This window comes from Hipposideros armiger, unplaced genomic scaffold (genome assembly GCF_001890085.2).
Source record: "Hipposideros armiger isolate ML-2016 unplaced genomic scaffold, ASM189008v1 scaffold_224, whole genome shotgun sequence".
Taxonomy (NCBI): Eukaryota; Metazoa; Chordata; class Mammalia; order Chiroptera; family Hipposideridae; genus Hipposideros; species Hipposideros armiger.
The window spans coordinates 2,351,963-2,372,502 of NW_017731574.1; the positions used below are offsets into that span (position 1 = coordinate 2,351,963).

General features: G+C 56.0%; 1 protein-coding gene across 6 annotated transcripts in view; it reads left to right on the forward strand.

The window, feature by feature from the left end:
- The first annotated feature begins 4,079 nt into the window (after nt 1-4,079).
- Nucleotides 4,080-20,540, forward strand: part of PIEZO1 (piezo type mechanosensitive ion channel component 1 (Er blood group)) — a 67,048-nt gene continuing 50,587 nt past the window's right edge. For 5 of the 6 annotated variants that reach the window (XM_019654497.1, XM_019654499.1, XM_019654501.1 and 2 more), the window contains exon 1: nt 4,098-4,474. In XM_019654497.1, coding sequence (XP_019510042.1) covers nt 4,411-4,474 — 64 coding nt within the window. In that variant the 5' untranslated portion in view covers nt 4,098-4,410. Of the gene's footprint in view, nt 4,475-20,540 lie in introns of all 6 variants that reach the window. The other variant, XM_019654502.1, reaches the window with a different exon arrangement.

The following is a 20,540-nucleotide window of genomic DNA, read 5'->3' on the forward strand; positions in this document are numbered from 1 at the left end:
CCTACTCGATTCTGGCCCCGTTCGTCCCATCATCCTGTCCAGCTATACTTCAAGTTTACTGCTGAGAAGTGGGTAGGGCCACCACTGACAAACTTCTACAAGTTGGGTTCCTGTGGAAGATGCGGTTATTCATTGGGCCACCTTACCGCAGCTCCCTCAGCAAGTATGGGCTTGATTCCTGGTCTCCATTTGTGAAAGGCTCCCAGCCCTAAGCACCTGTTGGCACATTTCTGCATAATGGGTTCCAGCTTCTAACCTTCCAACTCAGCCAGGCCCATGGGGCCAGCAGGTGGGTTCCAGACCCAACTTGGAGCTATGGGGTGGAAGCAGGCACCACTGGTGACTCTGGTCCAGTCACATCCTGAGCAGACAGAGCCAAATGCTGGCTGAGCCTGTGGGCAGCAAGGAAGCAGCCTCACCAGGCTGATTCCAGGTGGGCAGACGGGTGGGAGGGGACAGTTACTGAAGGCCAGCTCTGTGCCCAGGTTGGACGGGTTTCTTAGGAGAATCCTGGGATCCACTCACTAACGGACAGGAGCTGGATGTGCACTAATTCTTCACTGGATTGATCCTGTTCTTTGTTTCCAGGAAAAGGGGCCAGGGAAACTCAATGGGAATGTACTCGAGAAAATAAAAAATATATATATCTCCCCATAAATCTCATCAAGTCTCTGGCCAGGAGTCAGAAAAACAATATTCAGAAGAAACAGAGAACATGGTTGCCGCCGGGGAGGCTCAGGGTGGAAGGAAGACATAGCATGGGCTTCTTGAAACCATCTTAACCGTGTGCGTTTCCTAAGTTAGTTGTTTATGGTGGTAAAAATTCGTACTATAAAATGTATCATTTAAACCATTTTAAGGGTACAAGTCTGTGACATTAAGTACATTCACATTGTTGCATAACCACCACCACTATTTTCTGAATTTTGTCATCATCTCAAACAGAAACTCTGTCCCCATTAAGCATAGCTCCCCGTTGCCTCCTCTCCTTGGCCCCTGGGAACTTCTTGTTTCCTTTCAGTTTCTATGAATTTGCCTCTTCTAGATGTTTTCTGTAAGAGGACTCATACAATATTTGTCCATCTGTGACTGGCTTCTTTCGCGGAACATCATGTTTTTAAGGTTCGCGTGGTAGTGCGTGTCAGAGCTGCACTCCTTTTTACGGCTGAATAATATTCCATTGTGTGGATGGACCCCATTTTGTTTATCCATTCATCTGCTAATGGGCACTTGGGTTGTTTCCTCTTAAAATTGATTTTTAAGTATAGACAAGTAATGACTATATTGTCCTTGAGGACAAAGTTAAACTGAGTGATAACCTCTCCTCTGATGACAGTCTTGTCCTGGTCCTTCCTTGTTCCCTAGGGAACCTGAGCACTCTTGCTCGCCGAGCCTAAATTACTTTATTAATCAACAGCAACAGTGCAGGACCCCAAGCTGTGTGTTCTGCGCATCCCACAGAAATGGCTTTGGACTTGGGAGTCAGGAAAGCTGACCTCAAGACCTGGCTTATCCTCTGGCAAATGACTTACCCCTTCTAGCCCCCGTGTTCTCATCTGCAAAGGATCAGAACACGAGTCACAGACCAGCCAGGGCTTCAGGTCAGGCAATGCTCCCTGCTGCCCCCTGCCCAGCAAGTAGGCAGGCCGAGAAGCTCTTTTCTGAGAATCTATCCCTACTGTGCTCATTCTAAATTTATTTGGTGAATAGGTGATACATGTATATAGCAAAAAATCAAAACAGCATTAAAGAGTATTTCAGTGGCCATTATGTGTTCTTCCTACCAGGATGACTGGGGCCCCAGCCCTACCGGTCCTATGCACCCTCCCAGAGATACAGTGGCCAGCAGGCATGGGCATTGTTACCCTGCTGCTTTGTCCCAGTTTTAATATTGTATCTTAGAGATCAATATTCCCAGTTTTAATATTGTATCTTAGAGATTGTTCCATATGGATACACAGAGTTATGTGATTCTCTGTAACCCACTGGTGCTCCACTGCAGGATACACTGTAATTTATTTATCGCCTGCTGTGGGTGGACAGTTATGTTTTTTTCAGTCTTTTGTTAATCACAATCTTTGGACACATGTTCTGTTACTTTGTGAGCATACCTGCAAGGAAGTTCTGAGACTCTCCCTTTCTTTGGAGCAATTGTAGTGGAGTCAGACAGACGGGAGGGTGGGAAGCTCTATGAGCCAGGAACCCAAAGCTGGTGTGGTGGGTCTGGGAGCTGTGGAACTGCCCCTCTAGGCCCTCCCCCCTCCTCCGCATCCCTGTATTCCTCCTGCTACCCTCACAGACCTTGCTTTTGGGAAAGGCTCTAAAGCCTTGCATCCTAGGTTGTAGAAGGTCTTAGCTTAAAGGATTGGTTTTTAAACGTTTTTGTTTTTCCATTTAAAGCTTTAATGCAAACAACATTATCTTATATCCCTTCCAGGCCCTGTGTGTTGGTGGATATCAGTGTCCTGAGAGTTGAGCCCCCCTATTACCCCCATGATCACCCCAAGGGCAATCCAGGCAGAGGAGGGGGCGAGGGTAGCCCTAGTCTATTTTGCCATCCCCACTCCTGGCGTTCTGGCAAGCCTTTCTCTCTGCCTGCCCTCCTCTCCCTGGTCCGCAGCCTAAGAATGATAATGGGAGATAACCAAGGGGACAGATGGTGACCCCCTCACCAGGTGTGCGTTACTTCACGTCTACTTTGACATGATCTCCTCTTAAATCTTCACAAAAACTCCAAGGCTGGGGGCCACCTATCCATCTCGTAGATGTTCCCAAGGTGCAGAGGGGGGTGGCTTCCTGGAGTCATAAAGCCAGCAGCCAGTGGAGCTGATACAGGCTGTCCTCTGGTCATCTCCATTGATGCTAATGCTACTTGGAGACCCTTGCCCCAACCCCTGCCAAGGGGCAACCCAAGGCAGCCAGAACCGGGTCTTTCCTTGAGGGTGGCTCCAGCCATCTCTGCCAGAGGCTGAAATAGGCACATTTGCAGTGGGCCCTAGGACTCCCAATCAGCTGGACCCCAAGTCCCCAGCTTCCTTCGGGCTCTGACCTTGAGGCGGAACCCCAAGGCTACAAGTCTCAGAGGGTCTAGAAAAAGTCCAGGGTCAGACATGACTCCAGCTGGAAATTGAGAAAGGAAGGTGCAAGAGGAACAGCATGGAGAAACCCAATCAGCATTTCAACGCCAGACTTCATGAAAATTCCCCTTTTTGGCTTTCGAAGAGTGGGACGGTCTGGTCCTGCGTTCTGGTTTGCATCAGTCAGCTAGCATGGAGTGGGTCAATGCTGGCTGCAGGCTCTCTGGTTCACCAACCTCACTCATTCCCTCATGCAGCCAAGTTGGGAGCCTGGACAGAGTCCAGCCATATCCCCTGGGCCCAATCTCTGACACTCTGGGGCCCTTTCCGTTTCTCCTTTCCAAGCTACCCAGCAAAGGCCAAACTGAGGTGGCGTGGGTGAAGTGCCCCGCGCACCCTGTACTCAGACCCTAGCCTGTCCTAAGGGACAACAGGCGTCGGCGGGTGCTCTGGCTGTTATCTCTACTGCCTTATGGCAAAGTGATTAGTACAAAGCTGGTGGTGATGATAGATGGGGCTGGAAGCGGCCCCCAGGCAGCCCACAGTCCGGCCTCCCACCCCAACCCCAGCCTGGCCCGGTGCTGGTCCTCTGGGCTGGGGCCCCGGGCCGACTCACGGTCCCCAGGGGGCGCTGCGTCCTCACGTCTGTGGCAGCAAAGCGAAAGTCGCTCCGGCCACGCGGGGCGCAGTTGCGCGTGGGGGTGCTTCCCGGGGCAGCCAGGCTCTAGGGATCCTTTCTTTAGCGTTCCGGCCGGGTCCGCCAGGGAGAAGCGCCCCCTGGCCCGTCCCTACGCGCACACGGAGCGGCGGCACCAACGCGGTTGGGGTTGGGGGGTCTTCCCCGGGCGCCAGGCTGGGGTCTCGGGTCTCGGGCTTGCCAGCCCCAGCCCCGAGGACTGGCGGGGTGCGCTGGTGCGTGGGGCAGCAAGGGTGCCGGGCGCGCCGGGCCGTCGAGGCAGCGCGGAGGCGGGCACGCCGCGGAGGGCGGGCGGGGGCCGAGCTTATAAAGGCCCGCGGGCGGCGAGGGAGGGAGGGAGCAGCCAAGCTGCCGTCCGGCCTTGCTCGGCCTCAGTGAGCTGCCCAGAACCGCGCGCTGAGCTTGCCGCCGGGCAGGGCTGTCCCCGGAGCGGGCGCGGGCCCCGGACCGAGGCGGAGGAGCGCGCGGAGGCGCTCGGATCCCGGCAGACCAGCTGGGGGGTCCTGGCCGCCGCCCGCGGCACGTGCGGCCACCCGCCCTGTGAGCCATGGCGCTTCAACCCCGGACGCCCCGCGCAGTCCCCTAGTGCCGCGGCTGCCCGGCGACCCTGGGCGGACCCCCGCGGGCCCTCCGGGCATGGAGCCGCACGTGCTCGGCGCGGTGCTGTACTGGCTGCTGCTACCCTTCGCGCTCTTGGCCGGTGAGTGGGGCGGGCGAGGTGAACTCGGAGCTGGGACGCGGCTGTGTCCCGCTCCCCACTTCCCGGCCCCGCCACGAGCGAGGCCGGCCGGGGCGGGGGCCGTGAGCGGGCGGGCGGGCGGGCGCGGAGATTCCCCAGGACGCGCGGCCCTCGCCGCCCGCATTCCAGAAGCATGAAAGCGCCAGGGAGGCCGGGGTGGCGCGGGCGGCCTCGGCAGGGTCCCCGTCCGAGTGCCGGGCTGGGAGGGCAGCGGCGGGGTGGCGGAGAGGTGGCCACGGGGCGCCCACGATACGGGCCCCCGGCGAGCACCCCGGGAGAGCGCGGCGGGTGTCTCCGTCCGGACGCCGGAGAGCAGGGAGAGGGGGGCGCCGCGAGGGTATTGTTTGCCCCCCTTGGACACGCTGGAGAGCTGGTGAGGGGGGCACGAATCTCTTTTTCTCTTTCGTGTTTTTAAAAAAAAAAAGTGCAAACTTGCATCATGACTTCCTGACCAATGTGGGAGAAGGCGGGCTTCCTGCCTGGAGCTGTTTAATCTGGAGCCTTCGGAGCAGAACTAACGTCTGTGCCCTGGGCGCGGCGCCCCCACTCCTTCCCTGCTCGTCCCCACGCCCAGCCGGACTCGGGCAGGCCCATGCTCTGGAAAAAGTAGTTCTGGTTCCTCCCTGCCCTTCCCGGTGCGCTGGCTTATTCCACTCCACCTCTAGTGCTGGGAAGGAGCTGGGCAACTGGACCCTCAGCTGGGGGAGGGGCCCCCCTTCACCCCCAGGAGGCTCTGGCTATAGTATCAGAGCAGAGGGCCCCCAACTCTGGCATGAGTGTTGCCCCTTCTGGAAAGCACATCCTGTGGCTCTCGGTGCTCGTAAGGCCTCTCCCTCTGCACCCTCCCTGCCTCCGCTGTGCCCAGGGCAGAGTGCCCAGCAGCTCTTCCCACCCTTCACACTGCCCTCAGCTCCCTCCCTGTGAGGCTGTCTCTACTGGGTTCGAGTTGGAAAGTAGTCTGATTCAGTGAATTCACAGAAACACAGAAGGGTTTGCGTTGGGTGCAAAAGTCTGTCCACTGGGTGGAAATCTGTCAGACCATGGTTGGGTGGGGGGGTGTTTTTATTCTGAAAGCCTTTTCAGAGCCTGGTAATTCATCCAGGTATGTCTCTGCCAACTTCTGTTAGAGGTAGGTGCAGGCTCCCAGTGGGCCAGGAATGTGGGGGATCCACAGCAGCCTGCACTTTGGCTCCCAGACAGACTGTGTTTTGATTTGTAGAGGAGAAAGGTGGTGAAACCTGGAAAATTTTTTCAAGACAGGAATCAATGAAAACATTGATGTCGGAGAGGAGGGTTTGAGTTGTCGCTTGTGTAGACAGGACAGCCTGGGATGTACAGGGGAGCTGGCTGTGCACGGTGCCTCTGGAGAGCCAGATGGCACAAGCAGGACAGACTCCATTAGAGGTAGCTTCGAAGCTGGTGGCATGGGTGGGGGGGGGGGGGGACAGGTATGCTTCTCAAAGGCGCAGGTTCACCTGTCCTGCTCACGGCGCACCTGCAGCCTCCTCAGCCTGGCCTGTTGAGATAGGAAATGAATCCTGTTAGACCTGCAGAGGTTGGGGTCCCTCCTGAAGGACACACCTTCCCCTACATGGTAGAATGTCCTTGCACAGGGTCAGCAAACTTTTTCTGTAATGGGCCAGAGAGTAAATATTTTCACATCATGAAATCTTTGGATATTTTTCCAACCATTAAAACATGTAAAAACCACTCCTAGCTGTGGGCTATGCCAAAATAAGTAGTGGGGCCAGGTTTGGCCTGAGGACTGGAGTTTGTTGATCGAGAATTAGGCAGGAGCCCTGGGTTCTTTTCTGGGTCTCTGTTGCTCCCCACATGGTGATGGGGAGCGTTCTCTTGTCCCTGGATGTGGAGGTGGTGCTAGCTCAGGGGTTTTCACCTGGACCATATTGGAGTCACCTGGGGAGCTTGATGACTAATTCCCTGTACTTGCTTTTCAGTTTTTCTGTAAACCTAAAACTGCCCCCAAAATAAAGTCTATTAATTTTTTTAAAAGCCCTGATGCCCAGGCCACACCCCCACACTGATTCTGTGGGGCTTGGCTGTGGGGCTTGGGCTTCAGTATTTTTTCTTAAGCTTTTGGGAAGGGTGGTGTTGAGCCAGCCTGGCGGGTGATACCTGAGACTCTTCTCATCCAGGGCGTGGCCAGCTCCCATCCCTAGGGACCCGCTTGCTGTCCTGCTGATACCAAGGCTGGCTGCTTGGCTGGAGGTGGAATGTTCATTCTGTTGTCTGTTGAGTGCCTCCTCTCTTTCCAGCTCTGACTGGAAACAGCTATTTCTACAGTGTTTTGGGAGAGAGAGGTAGGTGCTGGGTAAAGCCTTCAGAGGCTATTAGTCAGACCGTGTCCTGTGCTGGCTCAGGCAGGGGCTGTGGGGAGGGTTTGAGTCATCCTGGGGTGCCCCCTTGCTCCCATGCCACTCCCTGTGTGGTGCAGGATTAGTACCCGAAAAGCCCCGCCCCGGCCTCTTCATCATGACAGACTCCCAGACTCCCCCTGTAAAGGGTGGGGGCCTCAGGCCGCTTACCTGTTGTCCCTGGATCGGGACCCAAAGCAGGAAGCTTTTAGAGAGATGTCAGGGCAGGATATTTTGTGATTCCCATAGAACAGGCCACACCTCCTGACTCTGGACTTCATAGGGGCAGCCAGAAACAAACATTGTAGCCAAAAGGGAGGTGGTTAGAAGGCAGTAACTGTATCACTGACTATGTGAAACATAGGTAATGCAGCAAAATGGCTTCTGCCTGTAGGATGGGGCCTCTGGCCTCACAGGCACACCCACTGTACACTGGGGCGTCACCTGCATGAGACTGATTGCCACGGTGAAGTGTTACCATTTAGAATGGGGACACTTCCTCCTTTTCATAGTGTTGTCGCTATCACTGTCTCCACACCCCTCTGTGACAGGCAGGACGTAGTCTTCTCTTTCGGTAATGAGAAAACAGAGGCCTGGGCCTCAGGGCCTTGATAGCAGTCCAGGCCTGAGAATTCAGCATTTGTCCAGTTGCCCCGTGGGGGTGACATTGTGCTTGGCTCTCAGAGCAGCACAGAGCCTGGGTCTGTCCCATGCAGAGGCCATGCTCTGCGGTGCCACTAGGGAGGAAAAGCGCCCAGACTGGGTGGCCTTGGAGCTGAAGATAGGTCCTGCTTTCCTCTGTGACCTTGGGGGTGAGACGCTGCCTTGTGTCAGGCCCCCAGGAAGACTGAATGAGTCAGCAGGACTGAGATGCCTGGTCAACAGGACTGAGGGGTGGGTGTGCACGTGTGTGTTTTGGGGGAGGGGCCAGGGTCTGGCCAGGAGCTGAGGATGGGTCACCTGTGGTCATCTGTAGGCTATCATCCTGCTGGCAGCCAGGGCATGGAGAGCCTGGGACCCAGCCAGGAAGGGTCCTACAAAGGAAGTGTGTCTCTGGAGGTGGGAGGAGTGCCCGGTCTCAGATCCTGGCCCCACGAGCTGCTTCCTGGGCGGTGTCTCCCCTGTTCTGACATGGCACTGAATTTGCTTTCAGTGCTCAAAGATGGACACGAAGGAGGGCAGGCCTTCTTGGCTCCCTCTGCTCTGAGTGCAGGCTCAGGGAATTGCTTTTTGTGGCCGGTGGGAGGTGAGGCCAGCCCACCAGGGGGGTCATGGATGTCTTAGATCTTGCCACCACGATCTTCAGGGTCCAGTGTAGCCTCCTCTTACAGGAAGCCACTCTTGACTACTCTGGTCCTCAGAGATTCCCTTTTCCTTAGAACTCAACAAATTGTTGGGCTTCTCTTTGTTGTCTATTTTAGAAATATATAGACTTTTTTTTCGTTTTTAAGATTTTTATTGGGGAATTGGGGGATGGGAACAGACAAGCTGCTGTCTTTTTGTTCTTCAGTCTAGTTGTGGAGGACGTTGCTTCACTGGCCCAAGTTGGCACCATCATTGCACTCTTCCCGGGCGAGGCAGATCAGTTGCCGGCTTCTGGACGGCCGCTCACTGCGGCTGCTGGCCGCTCACGCTGGCTGCTGGCTACACACGCTGGCTGCTGGCTATACACCGTAGCCCATGGCAGCCCAGTGCAGCAGGGGCTGCAGCCTACACCATCGCCGGCGACTCGCAGCAGCCCAGCTCCAGGTTGAGCTGTTGTTCAGCATCTTAGCTGTGAAGGGCAGTGTCACTGGCTCTCATATGTGGGATCGGAACCGGGGCCCTCTGGCATCCCAAGCCAGTTCTTAACGATCGCGCCACTCGGCTGGCCCTATATAGACTTTTAAAATGTTGATTTCCCCCAGTTGCCAAAGCAATTTGGTCCTTCCTCGTGGCAAGGACCAAGCGTTCCAGAAGCCGTTGGTGAGGCAACACATGTCTGCCAGGCAGCGGACCCTCGTGGAGTACTTGTCTCAAGCTTTTCCTCAAGGGGAGCAGTGTGGCCGGCAGCCCTGTCCCCAGCTCCCTGTTTCCCTCAGCCTGAGCCTCCTGGAGAGATGGTGGGATGGGGCTCTACACCTGAGCTTTGTTCCACTACTGACCTTTGAATTCTTCTGAGTGTAGCCTGTTTTCTGGATGAGGAAGCTAGGGGTTGGGGAAGTTAATTCACTCATCTAAGATCACACACGTAAGAAGTGAGGAAGCTGGGGATGAAATCTTTTCTTTTCTGGGGCAGGTGAGTTCCAAACCTCGCAGGATGTCATCTTTGGGAGACCCTGGGGTGGAAGGTCATGGGGAGGACAGAGAAAGAAAGGAAGCAGAGAGGGGAGGAGAGGGGACAGGACAGATGGGGCAGTCTCCGCTGACTTTTCTGGAGGGATGCGTTGGCCACAGCAGCCTCTGTCCTGCTCTGAGCTTGCCAGGCCCTTACCCACTCTCTCCGGTCCTCAGTTTCCTCACCTGTAAACAAGACAGTAAAAGCTCAGTGGCTACTCCCAGGCCACTGATCACTTGGTCTCCAAGGCTTTGGATGGGAGTCCCCCTCCCCCCCCCCGCACCATGCAATCCTGGTACAGGAACCCCAGAGCACTTTTCCCACATGTGCCAGCATGCTGGGCCCACGTGCTGGTGTTCAGCAGCCAGGTTTGGTCTCCGGGGAGCAGCATGGAAGGAGCCACTCGTCACTGGGGTCCGTGCACACAGGCAGTCCCAGGAAGAGGGAGGTGAGGTGTCCAGGGCGGGCCAAAGGACCGTGGGTGTGTGCAGCCTGGCCCTTGGCCAGCATGCACTGTGCCCACCCACACAGATTCCTGTGAGCTCACACGGGACCTTTCCCTGAGTCTTTCCTAGATTTATTCAAGCATTCTATCATCCAGGTCTCAAGGGACAGAGCTCTGGGTAGGAGCCAGGTGCTTAAGTTCTGGTTCAGGGCCAATGGTGGTGGCTGGGGGGGGGTGTGTGTGTGTTCATCTTTCTCCCTTCCAAACCAGGCTGTGGCTGTCTTGTCTGTAACAAGAGGTCTGGGGTCCCCCAGCTCCTGGCGCTTTGGTTCTATAGGTGCCTTTGCCGCATTTATTCACGCAGTGGTGTGCTTAGCACAATACAACAGATAAGCCACACGAGGCAGAGTACGCAAATACTGCCATACAGAGCAAGGCCCAGGTTAGGCATGGGGCCGGATAGGGCTGGGGAAAGGTGAGCACCAGGCAAGGCCAGTCTGCTGGAGGGAGAGAGATTGGCAGCCAGGCAGGAGGGCAGTCTCTTCCAAGGTCGGGCCGTCTGTCTCTGGAAGGAGCCAAGCGGGTGGCCTGGTGGACGGGGGGTGCTGTGGGGGGTGCATTTCTTTCTAGGCTCCAGTCCCCTGGTGGTGGCCAGGTGGAAGTGGGGCAGAAGGGCCGGACAGGCGGAGTAGATGGTCGGGACCAGAGGGACCTGAGACTTGATTCCCCTCCAAGGTTTGATTTTTTTAAATTTAGTTTTAATTATACAAGTGCTATATGAAGACTTTTCATAAAATAGTGGAATGTTAAATCAGATAAGATGAAGTTGTTGTTTTAACTCTTTGGGTCTCTCTGCCCGTCACCCACTCTCAGCAGGAGACCTTGCCAGTGCAGCTGTGGGCCCTGGACGACCCTGTTTTTTGTTCAGGCCTGTGCTCTCTTGTCAAAGCATAAACATTTCTGCCTTGTGTCCTTCCCACATCCCCATGATCCGGCCTCCCCTCTGTCCTTCCCAGGCAGGCATTCCCAGTCACTGCTCCCCCAACTCGTGGCAGCTGAGATTGCTCCCAGGCCTTGGGAATCGCAGCGTGTATTTTGGGGGTCAAAATGGGGCCAGGAGCTTCCCATTCTGTAGATGAGCAGCCGCAGTCTGAGACTGGGCAGCTTGGTTGGTCCTGGGGCAGGCCACGCATCAGCGGGGAGGTGACAGCTGGCTTAGGAGCACAGTGGGGCAGCGTCCAGGCCCAGACCAGCGCCCGGGTGACGCCAGGGCACCCTCAGGCTGACGTGCGTGGCCTCCCACTTCCCTGTAGCTGTCTGGGGGCCTTTGCTCAGTGGGGTGGGTCCATTTTTCTGGTGTGTTTTAATAACATAATTATAGGGAGTATTTTTAGGTTCCCTCTAACGGGCCAGCTGTTTACCAGGCTTCTTTCTATCTGCACACTGTTTTCTCCGTAAGTATATATAGCCGAGGCCACTTCTCCTTCCTTGGGTTCAGGCTAAAGAAGGACGGCGGCCACCTCAGCCACCTCCTGTGGTTTCTTTTGCCAGTGAACGGGCGGCGGAGCAGGGACCAAGAGCCGCTGGCTCCCGCAGAGTAGGGGCAGTGGCTCGGGGGCCATGCTGCCCTCCCAGGTCCGTGAGCCGCCAGGTGGCCCACGCAGAGAGCAGGGAGCAGCGCCCAGGTGCGGCAGTGAGGCCTGTGCCTCCTGCAGCTCTCCTTGCCTTCCCCGCCCTTCCCGTGGGTCCTCTGAGGGAAAACAGAAGGAGAAAACTGCCACATAAACCGATTCCTCGGGCCTGCAGGAGCAACCAAAGGCTTGTTATGATTGTGGCCAGGACTGGAAGACAGGGCAGGAGAGGAGAGGCCAGGTGTGGACTCCCCAGGCAGGAGGCTCTCTAAGGAGGAGCCCCACGGGTCTCAGGCCTACATCTCAGCTTTTCTCACCGCCTGGGACCACCAGGGCCTGTGACCTGTTGGCGAGGACCCCCGTCACACCCCAGCTCCTGCAAGAGGCCGCAGTCCAGCTCTGCCTCTCTGCAGGCATCGCTGTACTCTTCCTCCTTTCCTCCCTCTCTTCCTCCCTTCTTCCACCACCTCCTCCCATTCATTTGACTTCTGTTTATAGCTAAAACACCCCTGAAACAACACATCATTTTCACAAACCTGAAAGGAGTTTTTAAAAGGGAAACGAAGCCATCTGTCCATTCATTGCTCCTAACAAAGCTGTTCTATCTTTCCTTTTCCTTCCCCAATAGCCAGGGAGGCTAAGGACCACCCTGACCCAACACCTGTCAGGAGCTCCTGACCACCAGGCTTTGTGCTGTCGGTGTGTCTGTCTCCCCTCCTGGGATGGGGGTGTGTGGTCTTGTGCTGTTTCACAAAGGAGCAGCTCGCCCAAACTTCCTGATGTCTTGTCTGTCTGCTGGCTCGCGTGTGCCTTGGCAACTTACAGTCCGGGTCCCGTTCGGACGTCGTGTGCTGGTTGCCTTTTGGAGTGTGAGGTCATCCTAGGGCACCAGCTACCCAGCCTCTCCTGAACTCCCTGCCCTCCGTCTTCATCTGCTGTGTGAGCAGCCTGTACCTGATCTCACTCTGTCGCTTCATCCCTGACGCTGTCCAGCTGCTGCCCCCAGCTGACTCGTCACTTGGGCACACACCTCTGCATCGTTTCTCTAAAACTCAGTGTCCACTCGTCTCCCCACCCCCTCTGCAACCTCCACCCATGTGCACTGCCATCGCACCCTGGGCTGGGACACACATGGCAGCCTCTCTGCCCTCCCTGCCCCAGGCTTCTGGCCATGTCCAGTATGCGTCCCATGGCCGAGTAGACTTACCGAGACATCTGGGCAGCTGTTCTTCCACCTGAAGCCCCAAGAGCTGCCCACTGTTCCCCTTGAACACCCTGCTTCTCAGCCTGGCACATGGCCCCTGATCTTCCAGTCTCCACTCAGAGTGAGTCCCTAACATTCCTCTCTGCTGCTGGTAGCAGCACTCTACAGTGAGCATGCTCACTTCTCCTCACTGGTGGGCGATAGTGACTCCATCTCACGGGTGAGGACATGGGGCCTGGGGGTGATGTCGTGGAGGTAGATGGCCGTTGGCATCAGGCCCGCCGGCCCCCAGAGCCAGGGTTCTTCTTACTGTGACACTCCTGCCTCCCAGCGAACCCTGACCCCTGTGCCTTCCACCTGTCAGTGTATCGAATGACTCCCGAGGTCCTTCCTGTAGCCGTGCCTTGTGCCCCACAAACACCCAGCTTCTATCTCACTCCTCAGCACCCCAAGCTCATTCTCGCCCTGGGGCCCTGCCGCCTGTTTCCTTCCTCACCATATTCCTGAGGCTGACTCTCCTCCCCTTCAGACTGGGGCACTCTGCTGCCTTCTGCCACCTTCATTCACGTGGCAAATACGTTTGAAGAACCTGCTTGAAGCCAGACCCTGCTTTAAGTTTTGGGGGGTCCTGACACAGTGCCCAGTAGAGGACAGCACTTAGTCCATGCATTATCGTGAGCAAACGCCAAAGTGCCCGGATTCTAAGTGTCCTGTTTGGTGATTTTTGACAGTTGAGTACATCTGTGACACTGCTGCCCCAAGAGCCCCCTTGTCCCCATCTGGTCACCCCTTCCACACACACACACACACACACACACACACACACAAACACACATCATACACAATTCTCTGACTTCTGTCACCCTAGGTTAGCTTTGCCTGTATGTGGGGTTCCTGTTTGAGGGACGCCCAGGGCCGTGTGCTTTTGTATCTCAGTGCAGTTTCTGCAGTTGGTCCAGGTTATGGCAGTGATACCTTCTTTTTAGTGCTGGTTAGTGTTCCTCTGTGGTACACACCACGTTTGTTTATCCCTTCTCCTGTTCCGGGTTAGCGATTAGGAGCAAGGCTGCTAATTGGTGTGTCTCTCTGTGGACACATACTTGAATTTGATTCACTCCTACACACCTGGGCGTGGGGTTGGCAGCTTCTCCAGGTTACGTTGTTTCCATTCCCACACAGGGGGAGGGTTCCAGGGCTCACACCCACCCCAGCTTGCGGTGCTGTAGCCTCTGATTTTAGCCAGTTTGTGAGTGTGAGGTGGTTATCTTTAATAATCTCTGTCACCCTGATGTTAATCGCCTTTGATATCTTTTGTGATGAGTCTCAAAGTCTTTCACCCACTTTTAAAAATTGGTTATCTTTTTAAATTTCTGACTTGTGGGAGTTCTTTATGGATTCAGGTTTTAGGTATTTATCGGCTAGAAGCACTGTAAATGTTTTCCCCATCTATGGCTTACTGATTCTAATCATTTTCTGAGTGGTGTCTTTTTAAGAGCGGGTGTTTTAATTAGAAGTCCTGTTAGCTAGTGATGTGCTCTTTTTTTTTTTTAAACATTTATTACATTTTATTATGTAAAGTCTTAGCATTATTATTATTATTATTTTATTATTATTGAACAGTGTGTTTTTCTAGGACATATCAGCTCCAAGTCAAGTAGTTGGTTGAATCTGGTTGTGGTGGGCGCAGCTCGGTGGCCCATGTAGGGATCGAACCGGCAACCTTGGTGTTATGAGCACTGCTCTCTAACCACCTGAGCTAACCGGCCGCCCCTGATGTGCTCTGTTTAAATGACCAGCTTTCCACCAGAACGTTGTGAGGGCGGCTGTGGCTGGGTGCCTGGCACTCGGGGTCTCTCTCAGTTGATGGGTGGGCCTGGCCGCTCAGGCTGGACTGGTCCCCTCCTATGCTTCCCGCCTCTGCCTTTGCCCTCTACTGCCCCCCCCCCACACCTCTCAGATCCCCTCCCAGGGCCTTTGTCCTGCTGTGTGCAGGGACTGCCTGCCCCTTGCTCACCTGCTCTTGTCCTGGATTTCCCAGGCATGGCTGGGACTCTCTCTCTTTCGTCTTCATCATGACCTCCCTCCCCTGAGCCACCTGTTGGATGAAATGGGTTCCTTTCAGCTGTTGCAAAGTGACTACCTGGGCCTCCTGGCCCACCATCCCCAGGGACACAGTAGCCATCTGTGTGTGCTGCCTGCTTTTCCTTCTGACTGTTACCCCTCAAAATAAACTCCTGGAGTTGGACCACTGAGTCCAAGGATGGCACAGTTTCAGGGCCTGCAGATGCCGTGCCCAGGTGCTTGGCGAGTGCAGCGCTACTTGGCCCTGGGTGTCCTGTCTTGTTTGATCCTCCAGGGAGTCCTGTGTGGCCCTAATGCTCTCCTGCCTCTCCCTAGCAGATGAGCTGCCTGTGAGTTCTCGGGTCCTGTATCGTCCAGAATGGCTGCACCTCCCTGGGGTCAGTACTGCATGCCCTGCTTCCTCTTCTGTCCTCCCAGGACCCAGCTACACAGCATACACTCACGCCCGTTTCTTCTCTACTTTGTGTGGAGAAGCACTAACCTGCTTCCCTGAGACCAGTGCCCGGGCAGGCTTTTCTCCACCCTGCACCATCCTGCCACTGGTGGTGGTGCCTGTGTTCCCCTTGGGCAGGCTCGTGTCCTTGCTGATGTTATTATGCCATTGTCAGGGCCTGACCCTGCAGGTGGGAGGGGGGCGTAGGCAGATGCTGTGACCTGCTTGATGCTGTGCTCTCTGATGCTCACACCAGCCTCACCAGCTCCTGAGCCTGGGGGCACTTCCTATCCCACTGCAGGAGCCCCATCCCAGACCTTATCAGTGGGGTGCAGACCTTCCCAGCTGTGGGGAGGTGGCCAGGCTGGGCCCCAATCTCCAAAGATAAGAAGTGGGGGCTTGCCGGTGCTGGAGGGGGTGTGGGTTGAAGCCCCATGTGGGCCCAGGGGTGGTGGCTGAGGGGACCCTTAGGGTGGCCGCCCCATTTGTTCAGGAGCTGTGTGATTCAGCATCTGAGCTTGTTTGCTCTTTGACCGTGGCAACAACCTCTCCTGCCTCAGTTTCCTCATCCTGGCAAATGGGCACATATTTGACCTCATGAGAATGAGATTAACATAGAGGCAAAGTATGGAGCAATGTCTGCCCGGAGGTTGCTCTACATGGGGTCCTGGATGCTGGAGGATGGGTGATGAGCTTAGGGTCCCTCTGTCCATGTGTCTTCTGCCTGAGGAAGCCAGGGGATACTGGGCTCACTTCTTCTTCCCATGGAGGCAGTGCCCGCCTACCACTCTGCTGTTCTGTTTGGCTCTGCCAGACTCTTGCCCTCTGAGTCTGGGGAACCCCCTGGTGGATTTGTACCCCTGGGGTTGCAGGTGGAGACACTCCAGTGAGGGCAGGGGGTACTGTCTCAATCCTTCCAGAATGAGGCCAGGCTTATACTGAATAAGCAAAACCCAGGGTTGCAGGAGGCCACACACAGAGGGAGTTTGCTTCACTCGCTAGCCATCTGGCTTCCTGCCTGACCTCCACCCACCCACCCCTTTTCTTGGAGCAAGGCCCCTATTCTCCTTCCCTTTCTCCTTCCTTGCTTCTGAACTGGGTGGGCACACCTCATGTTTCATGGTTTCCCATTTGGGGGGGTCCCCTCTTAGCTTTCCATTGTTGGCCCACCATGTTGTCCCACTCTCTCCACCCCCTCCTCCTCCTCCTCCTCCTCCCTCAGGTCCCTGTCCTGGAGAGCAAGGGACGAAGGCTGGAAGCCAAGAGCTACTTGCAAGGACCAGAGGGGAACGTATTCCTCTGGAGGCCCACTCTGAGCCGAGGAGACCCAGCTGGGAGGAGACCCCCTGACCCTCCAGGACTGGAGGCGTAGGAAGCAGATGCAGGAGTGATTAATTGCTGTCTCTAGAGGAGGCTCGAGAAGCTTCTGGGCTGGACAGGCTGCATCACATTCCAGAGCCTGAGAGACACTTCCAGGCATCCCCAGAGGCGGGAGCCTGTGCACGCATTTGTGTCTTTAGGAGGCGTTGCCTGCATGCCAGCCCTGTGCGAGAGGGCTGAGGGCTTTTGAGATGAAGTGACCCCTGTTGAGGGGGCAGTGCTGCCAACACACCCTGGCCAGAACAGCCTCAGGAGCTCAGTCTTTGCACAGGGTGACTTTAAGGACATTGGTGGGAGCTGCTGAAGGTCAGCCCTGAGAGGAGGAGGAAGTGGTAGGGCGCTGGAGCCCTCTCACGGGGGGAAAAAAGCTTGGCAGTGTTTGTTTTTCACCCCTCTGCCAGACTGGGGCTTGCTTCTCACACACCCAGGCCTGCCTGGGGATGAGGGGCCTGGTGGTGTGAGCTCAGCTTCTAGGATACTCAGGCCCTTGCGTCTGTCTGTCCGTGGATTGGTTATTTGTAATTCGAGACTGGTTTCCTCATTGTAACTGTATTTTCAGTGGCAGCTCCTGCTGGTGGGCGGGCTGCCGAAACCCATGTGGCTGCCCTAGGGCAGTAGGCGCACCACTGACTTCTTCATTTGCCGCCGTGCAGAGGGCCCAGAGTCCTGCCGCTTTTTCCCAGCTCAGACCATGGACATGAGTTGTCAGCCCTTGGAGACAGAGATGCTGGATGGACCCCAGGGTCTCAGCCGTAGCGGGATCCCGGGTCATTCTGGTGGCTATGTGGGGAGTCGGGTCTACAGCCAGCATGGCTCCAGTGCACTGAGTGTTTGGTCATAGTCACTGCCTGTGTCACTCCTGTGGGTCCTTGCTCTGCCCCAGCTCGCTCTCTGCGTAGGTGGAGTGGCGACCTCAGCTGGCCCAGATATCCGCCTCATCCTGAACTCTGTGGGGGAAGAAGGAACTTTCCTCTACCTTCCTAGGTTCTTTCAGCTGATCTAATAATTAAACCGACATGAGACAGGTTAACAAGAGAAAATAGCCAAATTTCATTACTTACGTACACGAGCTAGTTAGTGACCCCCAAATACGTGAGAGGTTCAAAGATAGAAAGGGAAAACGAGGGGCATATGACATTCTGAGCTAGGGATGAGGTAAGGCACCTGGGGCTTCAGAGGGGAGGAAGTTCATTGCAGGATGATAAAAAGATTAGATGGTCAGTAATGAGAAGTTTATTCTGTCTGACAGGTCAAAACATTTACCTCTGATAATATGTTATGGGCAAGGCCACTGATTTAAATTCTTCTAAGTAGTTAAGGGGGGACAGAAGTTTCTCTTGAGCCTGCAGGGTCTCACTTGCCTTCAGCTCAAAATAATCTACAAATCACTGAGGCACATCTTGAGGTGACTCATTCTAAACCCCTACAATGGTCCCTGGGGCACTCCAGGGTATGGCCGTGTTGGGATTCAGGCTTGAGCATGCATGGTCTCTGTGTGGCGAGCAGCTGCTGGGCAGTGAAAGTTTCAGAACCAGTGGTTTAAGAGGCCACATGCCTCCCTCTGCCTGCTGGGGTGGCGGGTGCCCTGAGAACAGAGGCAGTAGGATGGAAATGCTCCCAGTCCAGGCTTCTTTTTATCTCCTTCTCCCGCCTGGAGCCGGCCAGTCAGACTCAGCTCCAAGTCCTCCCTCTGCTGCTGGGCACCCTAGGGCAAGTCACTCACCCTCTCTGAGCCTTGAACTCTTCACTCGTAGAAGTCGGACATAACTACCTGCTGTGCTGCAGGCAGGCCTGCTAGAGCAGAGCCGGGCGCACAGAGCCTGCTCCGCCAGGTGCCCAGCACCAACAACCACCCCTCCATCTGTGGGGGCCTCTCAGTGGCCCAGTTGGTTTCATCTCCACTTGTAGTGTTAGCGCCTGCCCTGCTTGGCCTCCTGGCCCTGGGGACAACCCGCCAGGGGCCATGGGTGGAAATACCTTGCTAAGTCCACCTGAGTGAGAGGTAGGGCTGGTGCTGCCTTTCCCACGCCCTCACTGTCTTGGCTGCGAATGCAATGACCGGCCTCTTAGTCACCCATCTCTCAGGGCCAGCAGGGCTGCATCCCATGTCATCACGAAGCCTACCCAGGATGCACTAGCATGCCTCACACTTTAACCAAGGAGCTCTTCATCGGAGCTCTTGGGCATGTCAGTGGCCTCACCTGTGAGGAATCTGAGGCACAGCATTGTCTGGCAGCTTGGTGACATCCTGCCACCAAGGCAGGGGGTGGCGGCACCCAGATTTAGGCCTGCTCAGGCAAGAACAGAGTCTGCTAGGTCCTCTCACAGGACAGCGGCAAAGGCACTGCGCGGCCAACTTTGTGGGCTGCTGAGGGAGGGTCCTCCCAGCACAGACAGGAAGGGAGTGGCTCAGGCAAGCTCACCCCTGCCCATGGCCTGGAGCCCTGCTTGGGATGGTGGGCACTGTGCTGACACTTTTCCCAGCTCCTTAGAGTGTTGGCAGCTGGGGGACATGTTTAAGCCCTCCTTGAGGAAGAACACCTAGCTCCACACCCTGGGGACTGTCACCAGCCTTGGCTGAGAAGCTCTAGGGAGAAGGACATGGCCTTACCAGGTAGCTCCCTGCTCCTAGGATAGGGTTGGGCATTGACTGATGGAAAGAACAAGACGGGGGTGTCCTGTTCAGCCCCCTGAAGCCCCCCTGCCATCAGTGGGTCCCAGGCAGGCCCTCCCCTTGGCTTCCCACCGTGTCAGCCATTGAGTTTTCTTGTGGCCTCTTGGGGCAGCCGCTGAGTCAGCCATGTTGTAGAGACAAAGGTCATAGCTTAAAGAGGTTGAGCAAGTTCCAAGTCCCACAGCTGGAAAGGATGGGAGCCAGAAGTCAGCTCCGGGGCCTGCGTGGCTGGTCAGAGGAGGGCGAGTGTGCGGTTGGTATCAGGGCACAGAGGACCAGGGGATGCTTCACTGGGAACAGGGTCAGGCTGTCCCCGTGGGCTGCCTTTGCCCACAGGTGCTCTCTCAGGCTCCACAGGACCCGTTCCGACCGAGACTATGAGGATGGAATTGTCGTGTTTGGCTGGCAGAGTGGGGAGAGGGGGAACCCCAGCCAGTGGGGCTGGTGTCAGTGAGCTTGTATGCACATGGTGAGAGATGTCCTTGGTCTTGGGAACCTCTCCAAGTGAAAGGAACAACCTGGGGAGGCATTAGGAGTGGGTTTCTGCAGGCCCGCTGCGTGCTGACTGAGTGCAGGAGATGCCAGGCCTCCCTGGCCCGTCTGGGGCTCACCAAACCCTCATGCTCTCTGCCACTCACTGGTTTCCTGTCATCAGCTGCAGCAGCTGGAGGAGGCGCACAGAAACCACATGTCCTGTCCGTGTATTAGCGGGGACCCTGGGGAACACAGTGCAGCCAGGCCTGGGGGCAGGGGCCAGCCCAGTGCCACTTTCAGCCTTTCTCCTCATGTTGACTGGAGCCTGCAAGTTCCCACAGGAAGGGTGTCCATGGTCAGGGTGCAGTGATGGGAAGGTGGGTGTGAGGCCTGGCTCCAGTCCCAGGGCTTGAGGCTATGGGCAGGTGGTCTGCGTTTCTGAGAGCAGCCCTTGGCCATCATGCTCAAGCACAGGCCCGGCCCCAGGTGGGGGACAGCAAGCACTCTTCATGTTAATGAACAACACTGATACTGTAGCAGTAAGAATCAACTCTAACAACCAACGTGCCCACAGCAACGTGCCCACAACCAATGTGCCCACAGGGCGTGGCACTTGGTACCTCCAAGGTGGACCGGGTTGGTGTCTCTATATTACAGGTAAGGAAAGTGAGGCTCAGAGAGGTCACACAGCCCGCAGACATGGGGCCAGGCCTCCAGCCAGTGCTATTCTGATTTCAAAGCCTGAATCTTGTAGCTACTAGGCTGCAAAGCCCAGAAGCAAGTCCTCAAGTCCTGAGGCATCTCTGGAGCTTTCTTACCTGCCATGGGGGGCAGCATCCCCAAGGTGATGGGAGCAGGGTTCAGCAGAGATTGGGGTGTGTGGATGAGAGCCTGCCTGCTCCTCACTGCTGAGAAGGGGCCATCAATCACCCACTTCCCCAGAGTGGGGGATGGGGGCATGACGGCTCTGGAACTGGCAGGGGAAGGTGGCTGGCTCTGCCACACTGGACTA